Raw genomic sequence first — 17488 nt, 5'->3', positions numbered from 1 at the left:
ATTGGAGTTAGGAGCCCACAGAAAGTGAGCTAGAAGGGTCGGAGTGGTTCCACTTTCAACTTTGCCTATTGCTCACTCATATCAGTCTTTTTTTTTTCCTCTTAAGAGTCTGTGTATTTCTCTTTTCCACCATCTCATCTATTTTAATTCCGGCACTGATGCTCTCAGGACAATCTGCAGACTGAATTAGGTCCTTTATACCCTTGGTATTTCTTTGAAGCACTTTTAATTTCAAAAGTTCACGAAAACTTTTTTTTTTTAATGTCTAACTCCACTAAGAACTATGTCTCTTTTATTCACTGCTGTCATTGCCATCGCTGAGCACAGCGTCAGTAGAACACCCTCATTAAATATTTTTTGGACAAAGCAGGGAAGAAGTGTTCAATGATGGCAAATACTGGAAACTTCTAAATCCACCCATAACACTGTTTCTAAGAAGAATTCGAAATTATTTACTCTCAAGTCGCCATTCTGCCACATGTAAAAAGATACAACTTTAAACCTTTTGAGTTAAATATTTTAAACCTTGAGTTAAACCTTTTTAAACTTATGAGTTAAAACTTTTAAACCTTATCAGTTAATTACCTTAAGACTAAATCGAGCACCTCACCCCTGCTGAACTCGGCGCTCTAAAAACCTATCAACCCAGATATGCTCGTACCTAAAAGAAACGATTAAACTTCGTATTTAACCAGAGCCCTCCCGCGAGGGTCTATCTCGTTGTGGTTTTTTTTTTTTGGGGGGGGGGGGGGTTGGGAGGGGGACCACGCTGCACATCACGCGGGATCTTAGTTCCTGCGACCGGGGATCTGAACCCGCCCCCTTCAATGGAAACGCGGAGTCCTAACCACTGGACCTCCAGAGAAGTCCCTAGCTCGCTCTAAGACGAGAATTTGCTTCTTTCTAACGTGGCCAAGAAGCGCTGGGCCCCGCGGTGAGGCCCCACAGGTCTCTCGGGCTAACAAGCGGGAAGCCAAAGAACGATCTTAACCGCCCAGAACGGAAGTTCCTGAGCCTTCACACCCGCGGGGAAGTAACTCGGTCACGGACCAAGATGGCGGCGCCCAGTGAGGGGACTTCCTTTACTGCGGGGGTCGAAAAGAATTGGAGTGCGGTTGTTCGCTCTCCAGAAGGAACTCCCCAAAAAGTCCGGCAGCTGATAGATGAGGGAATTGCCCCAGAAGAGGGAGGCGCCGAAGCGTGAGTGCAGCCTGTGTCTGGCGACGGCAAATTGAAGAGGGTTTGGGGGACTCGGAGCAGAGGGGATAGATACCTGGGTCTGTAACTCAGGCGGTGGGGGTGGCTTCGACCCGGGTCTTCAAGAGACTGGGATTACTTCGCCTTGTCGCCTTTAATCTTCTACTCAGGAGATACTGGATCCCACACCGCGGGCGCAATTTTGCCTTAAGCAGATTTTTTCTTTTTTTTAAGCGGGGCGGGAGGAAAAAAAAGGACCGCTAACTAAAAATGCGCACCCGATTCCTTTTGGTTGGACTTCTTAACCTTTTTAAAGTCTTAGACACTTTTGGCGGCCTGGTAAAGTTTATGAACACCTCAGAAAGTTATATTTTTCAATACATGAAGTAAATACATAGGATTATAAAAGATACCACTTACTTTGGAATGCAAAGTAAGGAAGTAAAAGATTAAAAAAGTGATGCAGTAAAACGCTTAATTATTAGTAGTAGATATGTTGTCTACTGTAATTTTGAGGTAGTGTTAAGCATAAATGGTATTTCAGAACATACGCAATAACCATAATGTGGTGACAAAATATCTGTGACTTCCATGGTGACGTTTACAGATACTGCTGGTGCTACTGTGTTTTTTTAAATTATCTTCATTCATAATGGAAAGAAATGCATTTCAGTTCAGTTCAGTCGCTCAGTCGTGTCCGACTCTTTGCGACCCCATGAATCGCAGCACGCCAGGCCTCCTTGTCCATCACCAGCTCCCAGAGTTCACCCAAACTCATGTGCATCGAGTCGGTGATGCCATCCAGCCATCTCATCCTCTGTCGTCCCCTTCTCTTCCTGCCCTCAATCCCTCCCAGCATCAGAGTCTTTTCCAATGAGTCAACTCTTCTCATGAGGTGGCCAAAGTATTGGAGTTTCAGCTTTAGCATCAGTCCTTCCAATGAAAACCCAGGAGTTAGAGGTTACTAAAATAAATGTCACTTTTTTCTATCCAGATTTCTGAATCCTCTGAATTTTTTCCAAGATCCAACCTCCCTAAGGCTCTCTGTGACTCTCAGAAGGATTCTTAGAATAAATTACTTTTGAGTTATAGTAATTGATGTAATCTTGAAAGTGAAAGTCGTTCAGTCATGCCCCACTCTTCGCGACCCCATGGACTGTATAGTCCATGGAATTCTCCAGGCCAGACAATTGGAGTGGGTAGCAGTTCCCTTCTCCAGCGTATCTTCCCAACCCACTGGTGGAACCCAGGTCTCCCACATTGCAGACGGATTCTTTACCAGCTGAGCCACCAGGGACAGCCTGATGTAATCTTACTTTTATTAAAATTACTTTTGTGTAACACAGTTCTTCCCTTTACCCTATCCAGGCTCTGTTGAAGTGCCTTTCATTGATTATAAAAGAATTGTTTTGCTGTTTTTTTCTCCTTGCATTTTTTCATGAAATAGCCTAAAAATCTTTACTTAGATTTAAAATTTCAAATTAGTTCCTTTGGGGGAAAAGTGGGTATCAAGTATCAATCTAGGTAGAAATATAAAAACTTATTTTCTGCTTGTTAAAAGAGTTGAATTTGAAAGGTGGTTCAAGTTGTATAATGGATAGAAGCCTTGAGTCTTGTTTTGTGTTTACAAAAGTTATGCAAAGTGCTGTCAGAGACCAGAGAGTGAGGTAAAACAGTTTACCAGTACAGGATTAGCAGAGCATGGTGGAAGTAGAAATTGCTTGAAACTTAGTTATGGCCAAACTGTAAAGAGATTTGAATGCCAGACTAAAGAATTTGGATTCTGTGAAACTACTGAAAATGTTAAGTAGAGAAGTAAAATTTAGAAAGTTTAAAATCTAGAGTGGTGTGATTGATATTATGATGTACAGAGAAGCCAGATACAAAATGTTTAGGCAAAGTGATGCCTTGAAAGGATTACCAGTAGTTCTGCCTCTTTATTTTAGGAAGGACACATCTGCCACATTCCAGTCAGTTAATGGATCACCCCAAGCAGAAGAACCTCCGTTGGAATCTACAAGCAAAGAAGCCTTCTTTAGCAGAGTGGAAACATATTCTATATCCTTTTAGGTTCGTGTGAGTTGCATGTTCTCCTGCTGCTGAATTATTGGGTTTTTTTTTTTTTTCCAGGAATAAGACCACTTACTCTGATGTTTTAATTTTTAGAATTAAACTTGATAAGAATTTTTTTTAGGAAAATTAACATCATAAAATATTAAGGGACATTTGGCTTCTAATCTTTTTTTTTTTTTTTCACAGAAGAGAAAACTAAGAGCCTGAGAGAAAAAGGAATAATAACTGACATTGTATATAGTGTTTTCATGTTTATTATCACATTTGAGCTTCATCTTAAACATATGAAAATAAGTATTCTTAATCTCATTTTGCAAAGAGGAAACAGTTCAGGTAGATTATTTGATTTACCCAGGGTCAACTTGCTAGTAACTGGTAGAACCAGAATTATGGTGTAAGGCTCTTAGTGCTCAAACCTAATATTATTTTAGACTACAGTACATTTCCTGTCTCTTTCAAGATTTTCCTCTGAAAGTTATCCATGGTTGCACAACAAATTATCCTCAGACTTAGTAGCTTAAAACCACAAACACTTATTATCTCACGTTTTCTGTGGATCAGGAATCTAGGTACAGCTTAGCTGAGTCGTATGGTTCAGGGCCTCTCTCAGACTGTCATCAAAGTATTGGCCAGGGCTAGACTAGTAAAGGATCTACTTCTAAGCTCACTCATGTTGTTGGCAAGATTAATTTCTTCATAGCTATTGGACTGAGGGTTTCAGTTCTTTACTGGCTTTTGACTGGAGCTACATGGGCCTCTCACAGGGATAGTTACAACATGGCAGCAGACTTCAGTCAGAGTGAGCAAGCAAGAGAGAGCAAGATAGAAGCTAGATTATTTTTATAACCTAGTCTCAAGCAACATCACATCACTTTTGCTGTTTTCTATTTGCTGCTGCTGCTGCTAAGTTGCTTCAGTCGTGTCTGACTCTGTGCGACCCCATAGACATCCTTCCACCAGGCTCCACTGTCCCTGGGCTTCTCCAGGCAAGAACACTGGAGTGGGTTACCACTTCCGTCTCCAGTGCATGAAAGTGAAAAATAAAAATGAAGTCGCTCAGTCGTATCCGACTCTTCTCGACCCCATGGACTGCAGCCTACCAGGCTCCTCTGTCCGTGGGATTTTCCAGGCAAGAGTACTGGAGTGGGGTGCCATTGCCTTCTCCTATTTGCTAGACTGTTTTTAATTTAAAAGCAATTACAGACTTAATAGAAAAGTTGTACAGGTTACAAAGAACCTTCTTTTGAGTACTTGAAAGTAAGTTGCCAAAGTGACACCTCATGACTCCCAAATATTTCCCACAAACAATGACTTTCTTTTACATAACCACAGTGAAATCATCAAAATTGGGAAATTCACATAATAAATTACCACCGTCTAACCCTCACATCATAATCATTCCATCAGTTGTCATCATAACCTTCTTAAGAAGATCCAGTTAAAATCTTCAGTTTTTCTTTGAATTTCATGACCTTGATACTTTTGAAGATGATAGGCCAGTTATTTTATAGAGCGTATCTCAGTTTGCATTTGTCTGATGTTTGGTTATGATGAGACGCAAGTTGTGATGCTGTGTTCTCATTGCATCCTGTCAGGTGGCACATGCTTTTGATATGCCCCTTTACCTGGATGATCATTCTGATCAGTTGATTAAGTGGGTGTTTACTGTTTTAAAATAACTTTTTCCTCCTTTGTAATTAAGCTGTTTTGTGGGAATGTGCTTTGAAACTACGTAAATATAATTCCTTATCAAACTGTATGTAACTTACTTGTTTGTAGTAGCTTGGTCTCTGATTTCCTTTTTTATTCAATGGATTTTAATCCATTACTATTATTATATATTTTGAAATTCCAGGTGCCCCTGATTTGGTGAGTGGGCGGCTTGGCTACAGCACCCCAGGGTGCTCCAACTTCCCCCTCTATGGGGACTCCCTCTTTACTTCGGCTTTGATGCCTTGCCCTGAGCTGTCTCCCTCACCCTCCTGGCTTATTCCTCTGCCTTGCACCCCCTGGTGGCTTTAGGACTAAATTGTTCAGGAAGGAGAAAGTATTTTAACCATCCTTGTACTGCTGTTCCTTGGATTAATTCCTAATATTGATACAGCATTTAAAAATTATTTCATTTTGTTATTTTTTTGTTCTCAGTGAATTTAATTTGATTGCCACTTGGATATGATAATTATTTATTTGACCTAAGCTAGTTAAGTGATTCTCTGACTTTTTAAAAAAAATTTATTTAGTTTTTAATTGAAGGATAATTGCTTCACAGAATTTTGTTGTTTCCTTCTTTTATTCTACAGAATTCAAACTCCTTTAACATTTATATCTAGATTCTATTTCTAGCCTTCAGTCCTTTTGCTGCTATTAAAATGTTTTCAATTTCCAATATCCCTTGTAAAAATACAGAACTTTCCTGCAACTTTCATGTTTTCTCCTTTTTGTGTGTGTGTGCTCTGTAAAACAAGAGCTCCGTAGGTAAACAGAAAAAACCGAGTGTTGAATGTTAAAGATCAATAAATGATTTTATTTTTCCCATACTGTAGATGCTCTTAATGCTCTCGGCCTATTTAAAACACACATACCACCTACACACATTAATATATAACAGTCAAATTTAGGGCAGGGATGAATAATGAATATTTTTAATTTTACTGACTTTATTCTTCAGAAGGTAAAAGCAGCAGTACAGAGGAGTGATAAATATTTCTGTTGTTTGACCTTCACCATCCCCTGTTGCTCAGGCAAATTCGGGTACTTTCGCTAGTGTTTTCAAATCCTTAGAATTTTTTTTTTATTTTATTGTATTTATTTATGGCTGCAGTGGGTCTTCATTGCTGTATGCAGGTTTTCTCTAGTTGTAGCAAGCAGGGGCTACTCTTCGTTGCAGTGCACAGGCTTGTCATTGTGGTGGCTTCCGTTGCAGAGCACGGGCTCTTGGGTACTCGGGCTTCAGTAGTTGTGGACCTCGGGCTTAGTTGCTCTATAGCATGTGAGATCTTCTTGGACCAGGGGTCAAACCTGTGTCTCCATCATTGGCAGATGGACTCCCAAACACTAGACCACCAAGGCTGCTGCTGCTGCTGCTAAGTTGCTTCAGTCGCCTCCGACTCTGTGTGACCCCATAGACGGCAGCCCACCAGGCTCCCCCGTCCCTGGGATTCTCCAGGCAAGAACACTGGAGTGGGTTGCCATTTCCTTCTCCAGTGCGTGAAAGTGAAAAGTGAAAGTGAAGTCACTCAGTCGTGTCCGACTCTTAGCGACCCCATGGACTGCAGCCTACCAGGCTCCTCCATCCATGGGATTCTCCAGGCAAGAGTACTGGAGTGGGGTGCCATTGCCTTCTCCGACTCCATCCCACAACTGATAATAAAAAACATTTTAAGCATATAAAATATATAGGGCTTCCCATAGCTTTCCCTCTGAATGTGTTTATTCCTAACTATACTAAGAGTGAATTAAAGTTTTCATTTCTGACTTAACTCATTTTAATGTAGCCATGTTTTTCTTAACATGAATACTCTCTGAAATGGGCAGGCAAGCCCTCTGAGCTGTCTCCACTGGTCTGTGCAAAATACGGCTGGGTCACAGTTGAATGTGATATGCTGAAGTGCTCCAGCTGTCAGGCTTTCCTCTGTGCCACTTTACAACCAGCTTTTGATTTTGACAGATGTAAGTATAAAGTACAAATTACGTTTTTCTCCAAGTTCAAAAGATATCTATGCTAGCTTTTCTGAAAAGACTAGCCACTTGTGTTTGATCAAAGAATGTATCCTTCTATATATAACAAGGTAAATTTGTGATTTTCTTCACCTTAATTATTAGCTTCAGTCATTACTTTTTTTTTTTAAAGCTCAGCTACTTTAGAGTGAACCTGTCTGTATGCATTCTGGGAAACTAGCAGCAGTATGTTTATGTTAGGATTCTGAAATTTATACTTTAGGCTCAGAAACACAGGGCATTAATGAAGGCTCACATTTTTTAATGATCTGCCTTATAAAGATACATAATAGCTCCTTGTTAACTGGTCTTAGAATCTTGATTTAAAACTTGTGACAAATATTAAGATGATGCAGTTACTAATATTTCATATCTTTAAAAATTGCCTTAGTTATTTTTATTTTTAGTTGTATCTATACTCTTAAAAGCTCTTGGCCATTGGATTTTGAATCTGTGATAGTGTTTTTTAAGGCATTGTTACCTGTATGGGTTTCAGATAAGGAGCGATGTGCTGAGCTGAAGAAAGCCTTATGTACTGCCCATGAGAAGTTCTGTTTCTGGCCAGACAGCCCCTCTCCAGGTACTTATTCCCAGCATTTCCCCATTATCATCTCTTGGGTCATTGCATTTCTAGTATTGTCTATTTCTTTGTAAAAATCTAGTCTTTGAAGTTTCTCTTTCCTCCTTTCTATTTGTGCTTTACAAGAAGCACTGACATTAATTTATTCTTACGTCATTATTTTATTAAATGCATTTGACATGACAGAGATTAAACTATGCCTACGTTATCCTGTTTAATCCTTGCAGGGGCCCTGGGAGGTAGATATTATCAATCTGATTCTTAGGTAAGGAAACTGAGAATCAGAAATCTTAAAACCAACTAGTGAGGAGCCATAACAGTGGTTTTATCTGATTTCAAACTCTGCCTTTCTTACGTAGCAAACCAGCCCCATGTTCTACCCAGGCCTCCTGGTACACTAATGGCATTAATGGTGGCAGATAACAGGTTCATTTGCTAAGGAAGACTCACAGGACTGCACATGAGAGTGATTACAAATCTCCAGTTTATGACAGTAAAACAGCACAATGTATCAGTAGCACTGAAGTGAAGGTATCACAGGGGCTTCTCAGGTGGCCCAGCGATAAAGAACCCACCTGCATACAGGAGACTCCAGAGACGAGCCCTGGGTTGGGAAGATCCCCCGGAGGAGGAAATGGCAACTCACTCCCATATTCTTGCCTGGAAAAATCCCATGAACAGAGGAATCTGGCAGGCTACAGTCCATGGGTCACAAAAGAGTCGGACATGACTTAGTGACCAAACAACAACAACAAAGGCTATCACAGCCAAGGACTCCCCCACCGTAAGGAGTATGGAGAGGCCAGGTGCAGGCTCCTCTCGAGCTTCCCGTGGAAGAGCTGTGGCAGTACGCCCTTTCTCTTGAATCAGAAACCACTCATGTGTGCATAAAGCTCTTCAAAACAAGGGAGCCCAAAATGTAGTCTCAAGTGGTACTTGTTTATATTTTGCTGGTCTCGGAGGCATATTGTTGAGTAAAGCCTCAAGAGCACAGCTTTCTGGGGGACTCACCAAGACCAGAGACAAAACTCTTTGGACCCATAGAAAGTGTCTCTTTGTTTTATTTTTAACTTTTTAAGTAATTTCTAAAATTTTAGTGTTTCAAGTATTAAAAAAAATGTAAATAGTAATATAAGAAGCATCTCTGTATCTACCACTCAACCTCACCAATTACTACATTTTGCTACCCTTGTAAACACCCACCTTGCATTCTTTCTGTTGATCAGGAAGAATTACAAATACAGCTGTGTAGTCCTCCCCAGCCTCATTCCCTGCCTCCCTGTCCTGCAATAACTACTATCGTGAATTTAGTGACCATGATTTGTTACATGGTTTCTGTATCTACAACATTTTCAAGTATCTAGAGGCAGTGTATATGGTACTATTTATTTGTTTTACATTTTTCTATAAATGTTATCATTCTGTATATATTCTACAACCTATCCTTCATAGGGGGAGTCAGCTTTTTTGAAATTAATCCATGTTGGCATATGTAGCAGGCTTGAAGCCTTATAGTTGGTAGAACCATCTAAAATGTTAATCTGAGAGCTGAGGAATAGTGTTTATCTAGTTGATTCTCCCTTTGGGAACACTGGCTTATTCATTTTAGAACCTCCTGTCAGACCCTCTTTCTACATTATTGTTGTGTGTGACTGTAACTTGAACACCCTTTTCACCAAGTTACATGTCATCACAGGTGTTAATCAAGCTTTCATTCTTGGTACACTTCCTACTTACTCTAGCATAGTGGCTCTTTCTCTGCTTACACAGATTTTGAGCTTTTGGATGTACAGATTAATGTTTTTAATCAAATTTGGGAAGTTTTCAGATCATATTTCTTCAAATATTGTTCCTGCCCCTTCTGGGTCTTCCATTATGCAGCTGTTGGTGTGCTTGATCAGGTCCCACAGGCCTCTGTTCATTTTCCTTCATTCCACATGGATGCTCCTTCTCTCCATCCTTGTGCCACTGATATCTTAGAGGGATTACTACTTCAGATCACCCCACTGTCTGCTAAGCTTATTTCTTTGCATCTAGGCTAACCCCTTAGTCTCTAAACTAGTGCATATATTCTATATATTTTTCCTTTAAAAAAATCTTCCAGTAGTTTCTCATCAACATACATTAATAAAATTATGGCCTGACTGCTGTCTATACTTTAACCTTCTCTTCGACTCAGCTCCCCAGAGGAATAGTGTGTTCCAAGTCTGAGAAACTATTTAAAATTCCCCACACATGCTGTCCCTTAGGGCTTTACTTTTACACATTGTTGTTGGTCTTTCCAGTTCAGCTAAGACCTGACTACTTCTGATAAACCTTTCCTGAGACTCTGCTTTCTAAATATAATCACAGGGACTTCCCTGGTGGTCCATTGGTTAAGACTCCACACTCCCAATGCAGAGGGTACAGGTTCAATCCCTGGTCAGGGAACTAAGATCCTGCATGCCCCACAGTGCAGCCAAAAAATAAAACAATCACAAAAGTATCATCCCAGCCCTATCCAAAAAAAATCGGTAATTTCTTAATATCATCAAATATCATCCATTTTACATCTCCCCTGCTGCCCTATGCATGCTTTCTTCTTAAAAGTAATTTGCACCAGTATATCTTCAGTTTACTATTTCCACAGATCGATTTGGAATGTTGCCATTGGATGAGCCCACTGTTCTTGTTAGTGAATTCCTAGATCGTTTTCAAAGCCTTTGTCACTTGGACCTCCAGCTTCCTTCCTTGAGGCCAGAGGACTTAAAAACTATGGTGAGTTTTTCTTGGCTAGCATACAGTGGCCTTCAGTTGTCACCAGCATGAAGCATTTCTTTTAATGACCAGAGGATGAAGATAGCTAAGAAGAGAACTACTTGTTTGTCTCTCAGCTGACCTTTTCCAATCTCTACTGGAAAGGTGACTTGAGGGTTTAAATAAATGAGTTCTATTTACACTTTTAGATATGATGCTCTAAGTGGCATAAATTCAATTTTATCTCAATTTGTTACTTAACAGAAGATACTGAAATGTGGCTTCATATGGCTTATTGCATACCATTTTCCAAGGAAAGTGTTAGAAAAGTTATAAACTCCCTTCTCCCTTGTAAACAGAAATTTTGAAATGCTTTGGCCCATCTGTACTTTGAACATTTACTGTCCCGTTTGTCATCGTGTGATTATTCTATCAAGACAGACTTTAAGGAAATAGAAGCTATTATTTTGTTTCTTCAATTGAGAAGCTGTTATGTATTTTAGCATCAGACTATAAACATCTGATGCCTGTTATAAATGTCCATTTGTCCCTAGCCAAGGCAAATTTTATTCACTGTGTCATGGTTCTGTATTATTCTTGGAACAAAAGTAAAGATTCTGGCAAGCTCTTCTGTTGTGTCAAAAGCAAATTCAGGGCTTCCTTGGTGGCTCAGAGAGAAAGAATCCACCTGCTAATGCAAGAAATACAGGTTTGATCCATGGTCCAGGAAGATCCCACATGACGTGCAATAGTTAAGCCCACGTGCCACAACTATTGAGCCTATGCTGTAGAACCCAGGAGCCACAACTATCGTGAGCCTACATGCTTTAACAACTGAAGCCCACATGCCATGGAGCCCGTGCTCCACATCAAGAGAAGCCACTGCAGTGAGCAGCCGGCACACTGCAACTAGAGAGAAGCCCAGGAAGCAACAAAGGCCCAGCACATCCAAAAATAAAGTAAATTCAGTGTCAGGGCAAGATATAAGTGATAGTCGTTACTTGGTTTACAGATTTCAGAGAAAATATGGAGTTGGTAATTTGAAAGCAAGTTGGTACTAAGAAAAGATGAGGTAGTTCCAGGAAAACTGTTCCCTTTCTCACAGCAGACCCCGGGCAGGTCACGAAGTGCCTGTGGATACCTTAGCCTCTGCTAGAAGTAAGTCTACCTGAGTGAAGAGAATTGTCTTTGTGTTTATCATTTTTTCCATGACTTTTGCCTTGTACCATCTAGATGCATCATTATCTATGGCTTCTGTTCATGGTGGTTGAAATTTGTGTAAGTCTTTCATGTTGGTTCCTTTGTAGTGCTTGACAGAAGACAAGATCAGTCTTCTCCTGCACCTGCTTGAAGATGAACTTGATCACCGGACTGATGAGAGAAAAACTGCAACCAAATTAGGCTCAGACATCCAAGTGCACGTCACTGCCTGTATTCTCTCTGTGTGTGGCTGGGCGTGTAGGTTAGCGAATGTGCCTGGGGACATAAACCGTGATGACACTATATACCCATGTATATCAGTTACTCTTAACATTTGTAGATCACGTGGTATTTGTGTGAGAAAGGCAGTGACAGAGAAAACCTAAGTGGGTGGAAGAGGGATAGTAAGAATTAGCAACCAAACCAGAATGAGAACTCAGGAATTCGTGAACACACCTGAACTTTGTTTCTTTTACTGTCACTTCCCAGAAGGAAATTTGTGTTCCTGTAAACAGTGAAGCTCCTTTCCAGTTTTAGAAAGGAAAAATCAGTTTAATTGATGAAATCTACCAAGGAAGCACCAGCTGAATCCTCTAGGCCCCAACTTGGTGTTTCCATTCCAGCTGCTCAGTTTGGCACAGAATCCTTCTGAGACAAGACTGTCAGACCAATTTTGATTTACTTTAAATATGCTTTCTTTGGTACATTAAGGACTATTCTTTTATAGGGAAAAACTTTTAAAAGGGACATGAGAAATTTATAAAACATATCTTTAAAATGGGGCTTCCCTGGTGGTTCAGACAGTAAACAATCTGCCTGTAACACAGGAGATCTGGATTTGATCCCTGGGTCGGGAAGATCCCCTGGAGAAGGGAATGCCTACCCATTCCAGTATTCTTGCCTGGAGAATCCCATGGACAGAGGATCCTGGCAGGTTACAATCCATGGCATCACAGAGAGTCGGACACAACTGAGTGACTTAACACTTTCATCTTTAAAATAATCTTGCCATAGACGGCACACTAAGACCCCCAGATCTTCCTATAGGAAATTCATAACAGGTGATGAAGTTAGGTGCTGAGATTGGAGGATAGGGGCCCTGAGAGGAGGTGGTCCCCAGGCCATTGGACCGCCCAGAGATTTGTTTGATGAGATGGAGCATACTCACAAATCATCATGCTTAGTCCCTTGGCAGTGTTACCTTCTGAGGAAACCCACTCTCTTTTCTTTTCTCACATAGTTCTTTGTTGGAACCCATGCAGCTCTCCCTGATAACTTGTTCACAGTGTATGAGGAAGGTGGGGCTCTGGGGCTTTCAGCAGATCGAGTCGTCCATGACCGACCTGGATGCTTCCTTGGGCCTGACCCCTTCCCCCGTCCCGGGATCTGAGGGCCGGCCAGAGCGCTCCCCTCTGGTGCCCGAGTCTCCTCGCAGGATGGTGACTCGGAGCCAGGATACCATCTTTTCCCCAGGCTCAGAGCAGGTATAGACTCCTTTGGCTTGTTTGGGGTGGACTTTTTAAAAACATCATTCTTACCAAAAATGTTGATGAAAAATTGGATATTAACTTAGATTAATTGATCAGAATACCATAGAATGGTTTTATTCATTAGTTGCACTGGAGATGCTAAATTCATTATTGTGTATGGAAATCTGTTATTCTTTGAAGAGTTCGGTTACATAGTTCAGAAACTAAATTTTATAGTTTTTAAAATGTTAAAAAAAATAAATGTTAGCTTTCACATACTTCTAGAAATATTTTTCCTGACCATAGTCATTAATTTCATTGTCCAACATCTCCCCTTTCCTTCAGGCTGAAAAGAGCCCAGGTCCCATCGTCTCCAGAACTCGGAGTGGGGACTCCTCCAGTCCTGTGGACCGTCCAGAGCTGGAGGCTGCTAGCCCTGCCACCAGAACCCGCCCAGTGACCCGCAGTATGGGAACAGGAGACAGCGCCGGCCTGGAAGTGCCATCTAGTCCTCTTCGAAAAGCCAAACGGGCTCGCCTCTGCTCCTCCAGCAGCTTGGTGAGCCCACCTGCATGCTTGGAGGTCCCTGAGCACGGCCGCATGCGAGCCCTCACCGTGTATACAGCGTGGAGAAGCAGGCGCGAGCCGAGCCTGGTCCTGCGGCTGTAGGAGGCTGTGGGAATAAGTTTAAAGATGGGACAGTTGGGTGACTAGAGAGGGGAATAAAAATTCAGGGTTTTGCCTTTTGTTTCTTTGGGATGGCTACTGGAGACATGATAAATTTGTCTAGCCCAAGGGACAGTAGTGAGAAAGGGGAACAGACCTGATAAGTTGTGGTTTAACACAAAGGGAGTGAAGGGATTTTTAAAATGAGAGGGAAGTAGATGGGCAGAGTTTAAAGGAGAACATAAAACTAGAAATGTGAGCGTCATGAGATTCTGAATTTTATGACTTAGAGCAGCGCCTCCCTGAACTTACACAGTGTCTGCCCTTCTTTAACACTGACTGCTCTGCCTCCTTCCTCAGGACGCCTCTTCCCGAAGCTTCTTTGATCCCACGTCTCAGCATAGAGACTGGTGCCCTTGGGTGAACATCACACTCGGCAAAGAAACCAAGGAGAATGGTGGCACGGAGGTGGATGCCAGCACTCCGGCAGAGCCAGGCTGGAAGGCAGTGCTGAACATCCTCTTGGCCCACAAACAGTCTAACCAGCCCGCTGAAACCAACTCCATGGTGAGATAAGCCGTTGCCCTGATCATGTGCAGCGCTTGCTGTTTATGAGATGAGAAGAGGCTGTTCCTATAATTAGCACCCTGCCTGCCCTCAGTTTTCGCAAGTCAAGATGGACTCAGTCTGGGTTCATCCTAGAGAACAAACACGGGACTGGTTCAGTGTTTCTGCAGTTTAGCATTTGGCATTCCACCAAATTCTGATAAATACTTTGTCTTTTCTACTTAGATGACTCGAAGTAGAAAAGAGAGAGAGAAACAGCAAGAGGTAACAGGCCGCTGCTCCAGCCTCGTGTTGCAGAGCAGCTGCTTTTTCCACCTGAGTTGCTGTCTCTTGGACTTGGAGCCCTGGCCCGTTAACGTAGCTGTCTGCACGGAGCTCTGTGCTCTGCTACCATGAGCACAACTTCATTCCTCATGGCGGGCACCTTACTTTGCCTGTGTTCCGAGGCCCCAGGCTTGTGTACTGACCCTCAGCTGCCATCACACAAATGACTGCTGCTGGTTCCGCTTGTGGGTAAAAGCAAACCAGTCACGAAAGCTGAGAAAGCAACTCAAGCATTTGCTCTATGCCAAATATGGAAGCGAGAGGACGGTGGGCATTAAGGAATCATTAAAATTGCATTCTCTTTCCTTTGCTGGCTCATTTCCAAATTTGCCATGTCACCTGCTTGATACAAATATAGTAATTTCTGACTTCTGTTCCCTCCAAGGACAAAGTAAAATAATACTTGCCAGCAGCTGTTTATCAGAAGCATTCCCAGATTCATGGTTTTGTAGGGTTATAGGATTCCACTGGAGGGAGCTGCTGTGATGCTAAAAGCTCAAGAATGTACATTCATACCCTTAGTAAATATGCAGGTGATGGTTTTCCAAGTTTTTGCCAAAAAAAATTAAAAACCCTGCATTTTTCCAGTTTAAAACCTTGGAAATACATAAAGCAATCTGAAGACAAATGTTTTGGCCCACCTTGCAAATGGGAGAGATTAGGTCTGTCTTTGCATGAGTTCTTTTGCCTGGATCCTCATGAAAAAATGTATGGCAGTTCTAATTAACTCCCCTCTGTCACTGTTATGCTAACTGGAAACCCCATGGGGCTTTTTTTTTTTTTTGGTAGTGGGAAAATTTGGCCTTATAAGTGGCCCTGAGTTCCAGGAGTTTGAAGGTCTGTTTTGGCAACTTGTCTGTTAAGATTCCCCACAGCTGTTGTGTGACTGGGAATTATAAAATTTAAGAGGCTCTCCTGTAAAGGATCTTGAAGCTAGAAAAAAGTTTACACTGTTTTCCAACTTAAATTTCTTTCAATTTTGTCACTGTATTAACTAAATTGCCCTCAGTCACGAGTAAGAGTTCAAACTTTGCCCTCCTAGAGCTTTATTAAGACATTCAGCCACAGAGGATAAGGAAACAGTGAAAATGTCATCTTCTGTCAGACGTTGGAGGGAACTTTGTGGGTTATCTTGTTAGATGTGTTTGTGCTCTCACCGAGACCCTGTGCTCATCTGTGACTCTCCAAGGCAGAGGGAACCAAGTGTTCTGCTTCCCTGAGAACTTTTATCTTTCAGTGAACTGTTTTGTCTCCCTGTAACACCATTTCTCAGAATCTCAGATCACTTCGCAGGCATGATCAAGTGGCAGTGAGATTCTTCCTATTATTAGCTCTGCTGGCGAAAACAGGAAACTGAGAAGGCCAAGGTCATAGCTTAAACTCTTCAGAGTCATTTAACTTTGTTTCATTCCTCAACCTTAGATTATTCCATGAGTACCAGCTAGGCATCTTATGAATATGAATCCTTGTTCACAGGGCCAGTTCAGCATCACAGATGAGAAGTCAGTGCAAAGTGTGTGGTGCTACACTGATGGCGGGTCACACGTGTCATGCTCTCTCTCATACAAAGATGAGGACACATGCGGATGCTTGGAGGAGGACATAAGCCGTATTGTTGAAGCGCCGAGTGTGTTAGCAGTGGTATCACAGCAGACTCAAGCTGTTTGATTCTTAGTCCAGCTTTTAGCTACCCAATCCAGTATTCTTGGGCTTTCCTTGTGGCTCAGCTGGTAAAGAATCCTCTTTGAATGCGGGAGACCTGGGTTTGACCCCTGGATTGGGAACATCCCTTGGAGAAGGGAAAGGCTACCCACTCCGATATTCTGGCCTAGAGAATTCCGTGGACTGTATAGTGCAGGGGTCGCAAAGAGGCAGACATGACTGAGCGATTTTCACTTTCACTTTGTGTATAGCACTGTATACAATTAACTTGTTTTATTTACTCCTAGACATATCTAGATCATCGTGGGAGAAATTTACAGACCACATCTTAAAGCTATTACCCTTTGTCTCTGTAAAGGAATTTAATCTCTAATAATGAACTTTTCTATCTACAGAGTCTCTCTGAGAAATCAAGGAAGGTATTCCGAATATTCCGGCAGTGGGAATCTCTGTGCTCATCCTGAAGATATCCCAGCCCTTCCTGCAGAGAAGTGGAATGAGTGGCTTTGAAAAATAAAGCCTAAATTCCTTTTTGAGCAGCTGATGCTAAGGTTTTCTCCATTCTGGTTTAATCACGAGGAGCCCCTGCCCTTGCGGACGTGTGTCACCACCTGCATCTGACAGGAGGAAATCTGTTTGCAGCACAGGGATGCGGGCAGGAGAGGTGGGGTGAGCCTGGCTCTAGCAAAGGAGTGCACGATTCCAGAACTCCAGAGAGGACCCCAGCCTTGAGCGGGTTTCATGTCTGAGGTCGGGGCAGTGTTTTGAAGACTCTTATGTCCCAGGAATATGTAAGTGTGTGTTAATAAAACATTTGTTAAGATTCTTACAGTTGGAGAACTATTTTCCTCCTTGTCTAATGGGCTGATATAAAGGAAGCTGAGACTGAGAAAACTACTACAGTGGAGCAGTAAACAAAGCCAAAATTTTAGTTTTCAGATTGGCTGCAAAGCCTGGAGTTTATCTGTGGTTCTAGTCAAAGAGGTATTCCTGAACAGAGACAAGACATTGTTTCCTGCATCACCAGACCTCCTGATGCGTTATAGTGAATGGTAAGCTCATGGCTTTCTCCCTTCACTTGATAATAACGAGAATGAGAGATGCCGAAGGGAGGAAGGCTCTTCAAAAGACCCCCTCCATGCAAGGCTCCCTGCGTGGGGCTCCCCAGGGCTCTTTCACTGCTGGTGGGGAGTTGTCTCCAGGGTGGAGAAGTTGACCCTGACCTGCCCCAACTAAAGAGACTACCCACCGAGAGAGCAACCATGAAGGAAACTAGGTATTCTGCCAGATGTCATAT

The 17488-nt window shown here is 42.1% G+C and overlaps 1 protein-coding gene across 2 annotated transcripts; it reads left to right on the top strand.

Moving 5' to 3' along the window:
- The first annotated feature begins 819 nt into the window (after nt 1-819).
- Nucleotides 820-17020, top strand: ZC3HC1 (zinc finger C3HC-type containing 1). 2 transcript variants are annotated; one of them, XM_070788163.1, is made up of 10 exons: nt 820-1200; nt 3144-3255; nt 6789-6939; nt 7484-7567; nt 10197-10324; nt 11611-11765; nt 12744-12987; nt 13318-13530; nt 13999-14205; nt 14431-16577. In XM_070788163.1, the coding sequence occupies exons 1-10, from the start codon at nt 1055-1057 to the stop codon at nt 14599-14601; spliced, it is 1611 nt and encodes a 536-aa protein (XP_070644264.1). In that variant the 5' UTR covers nt 820-1054; the 3' UTR covers nt 14602-16577. The 2 variants fall into 2 exon arrangements, with proteins under 2 accessions (XP_070644264.1, XP_019814636.1); XM_019959077.2 differs by lacking the exon at nt 14431-16577 and adding an exon at nt 16587-17020 and having other exon boundaries at nt 822-1200.
- Nucleotides 17021-17488: the final 468 nt, after the last annotated feature.

The sequence above is a fragment of the Bos indicus genome, chromosome 4 (assembly GCF_029378745.1).
Source record: "Bos indicus isolate NIAB-ARS_2022 breed Sahiwal x Tharparkar chromosome 4, NIAB-ARS_B.indTharparkar_mat_pri_1.0, whole genome shotgun sequence".
NCBI lineage: Eukaryota > Metazoa > Chordata > Mammalia > Artiodactyla > Bovidae > Bos > Bos indicus.
The sequence above is the reverse complement of the archived record's forward strand: the minus strand, read 5'-3'. Positions and strand labels throughout refer to the sequence as shown.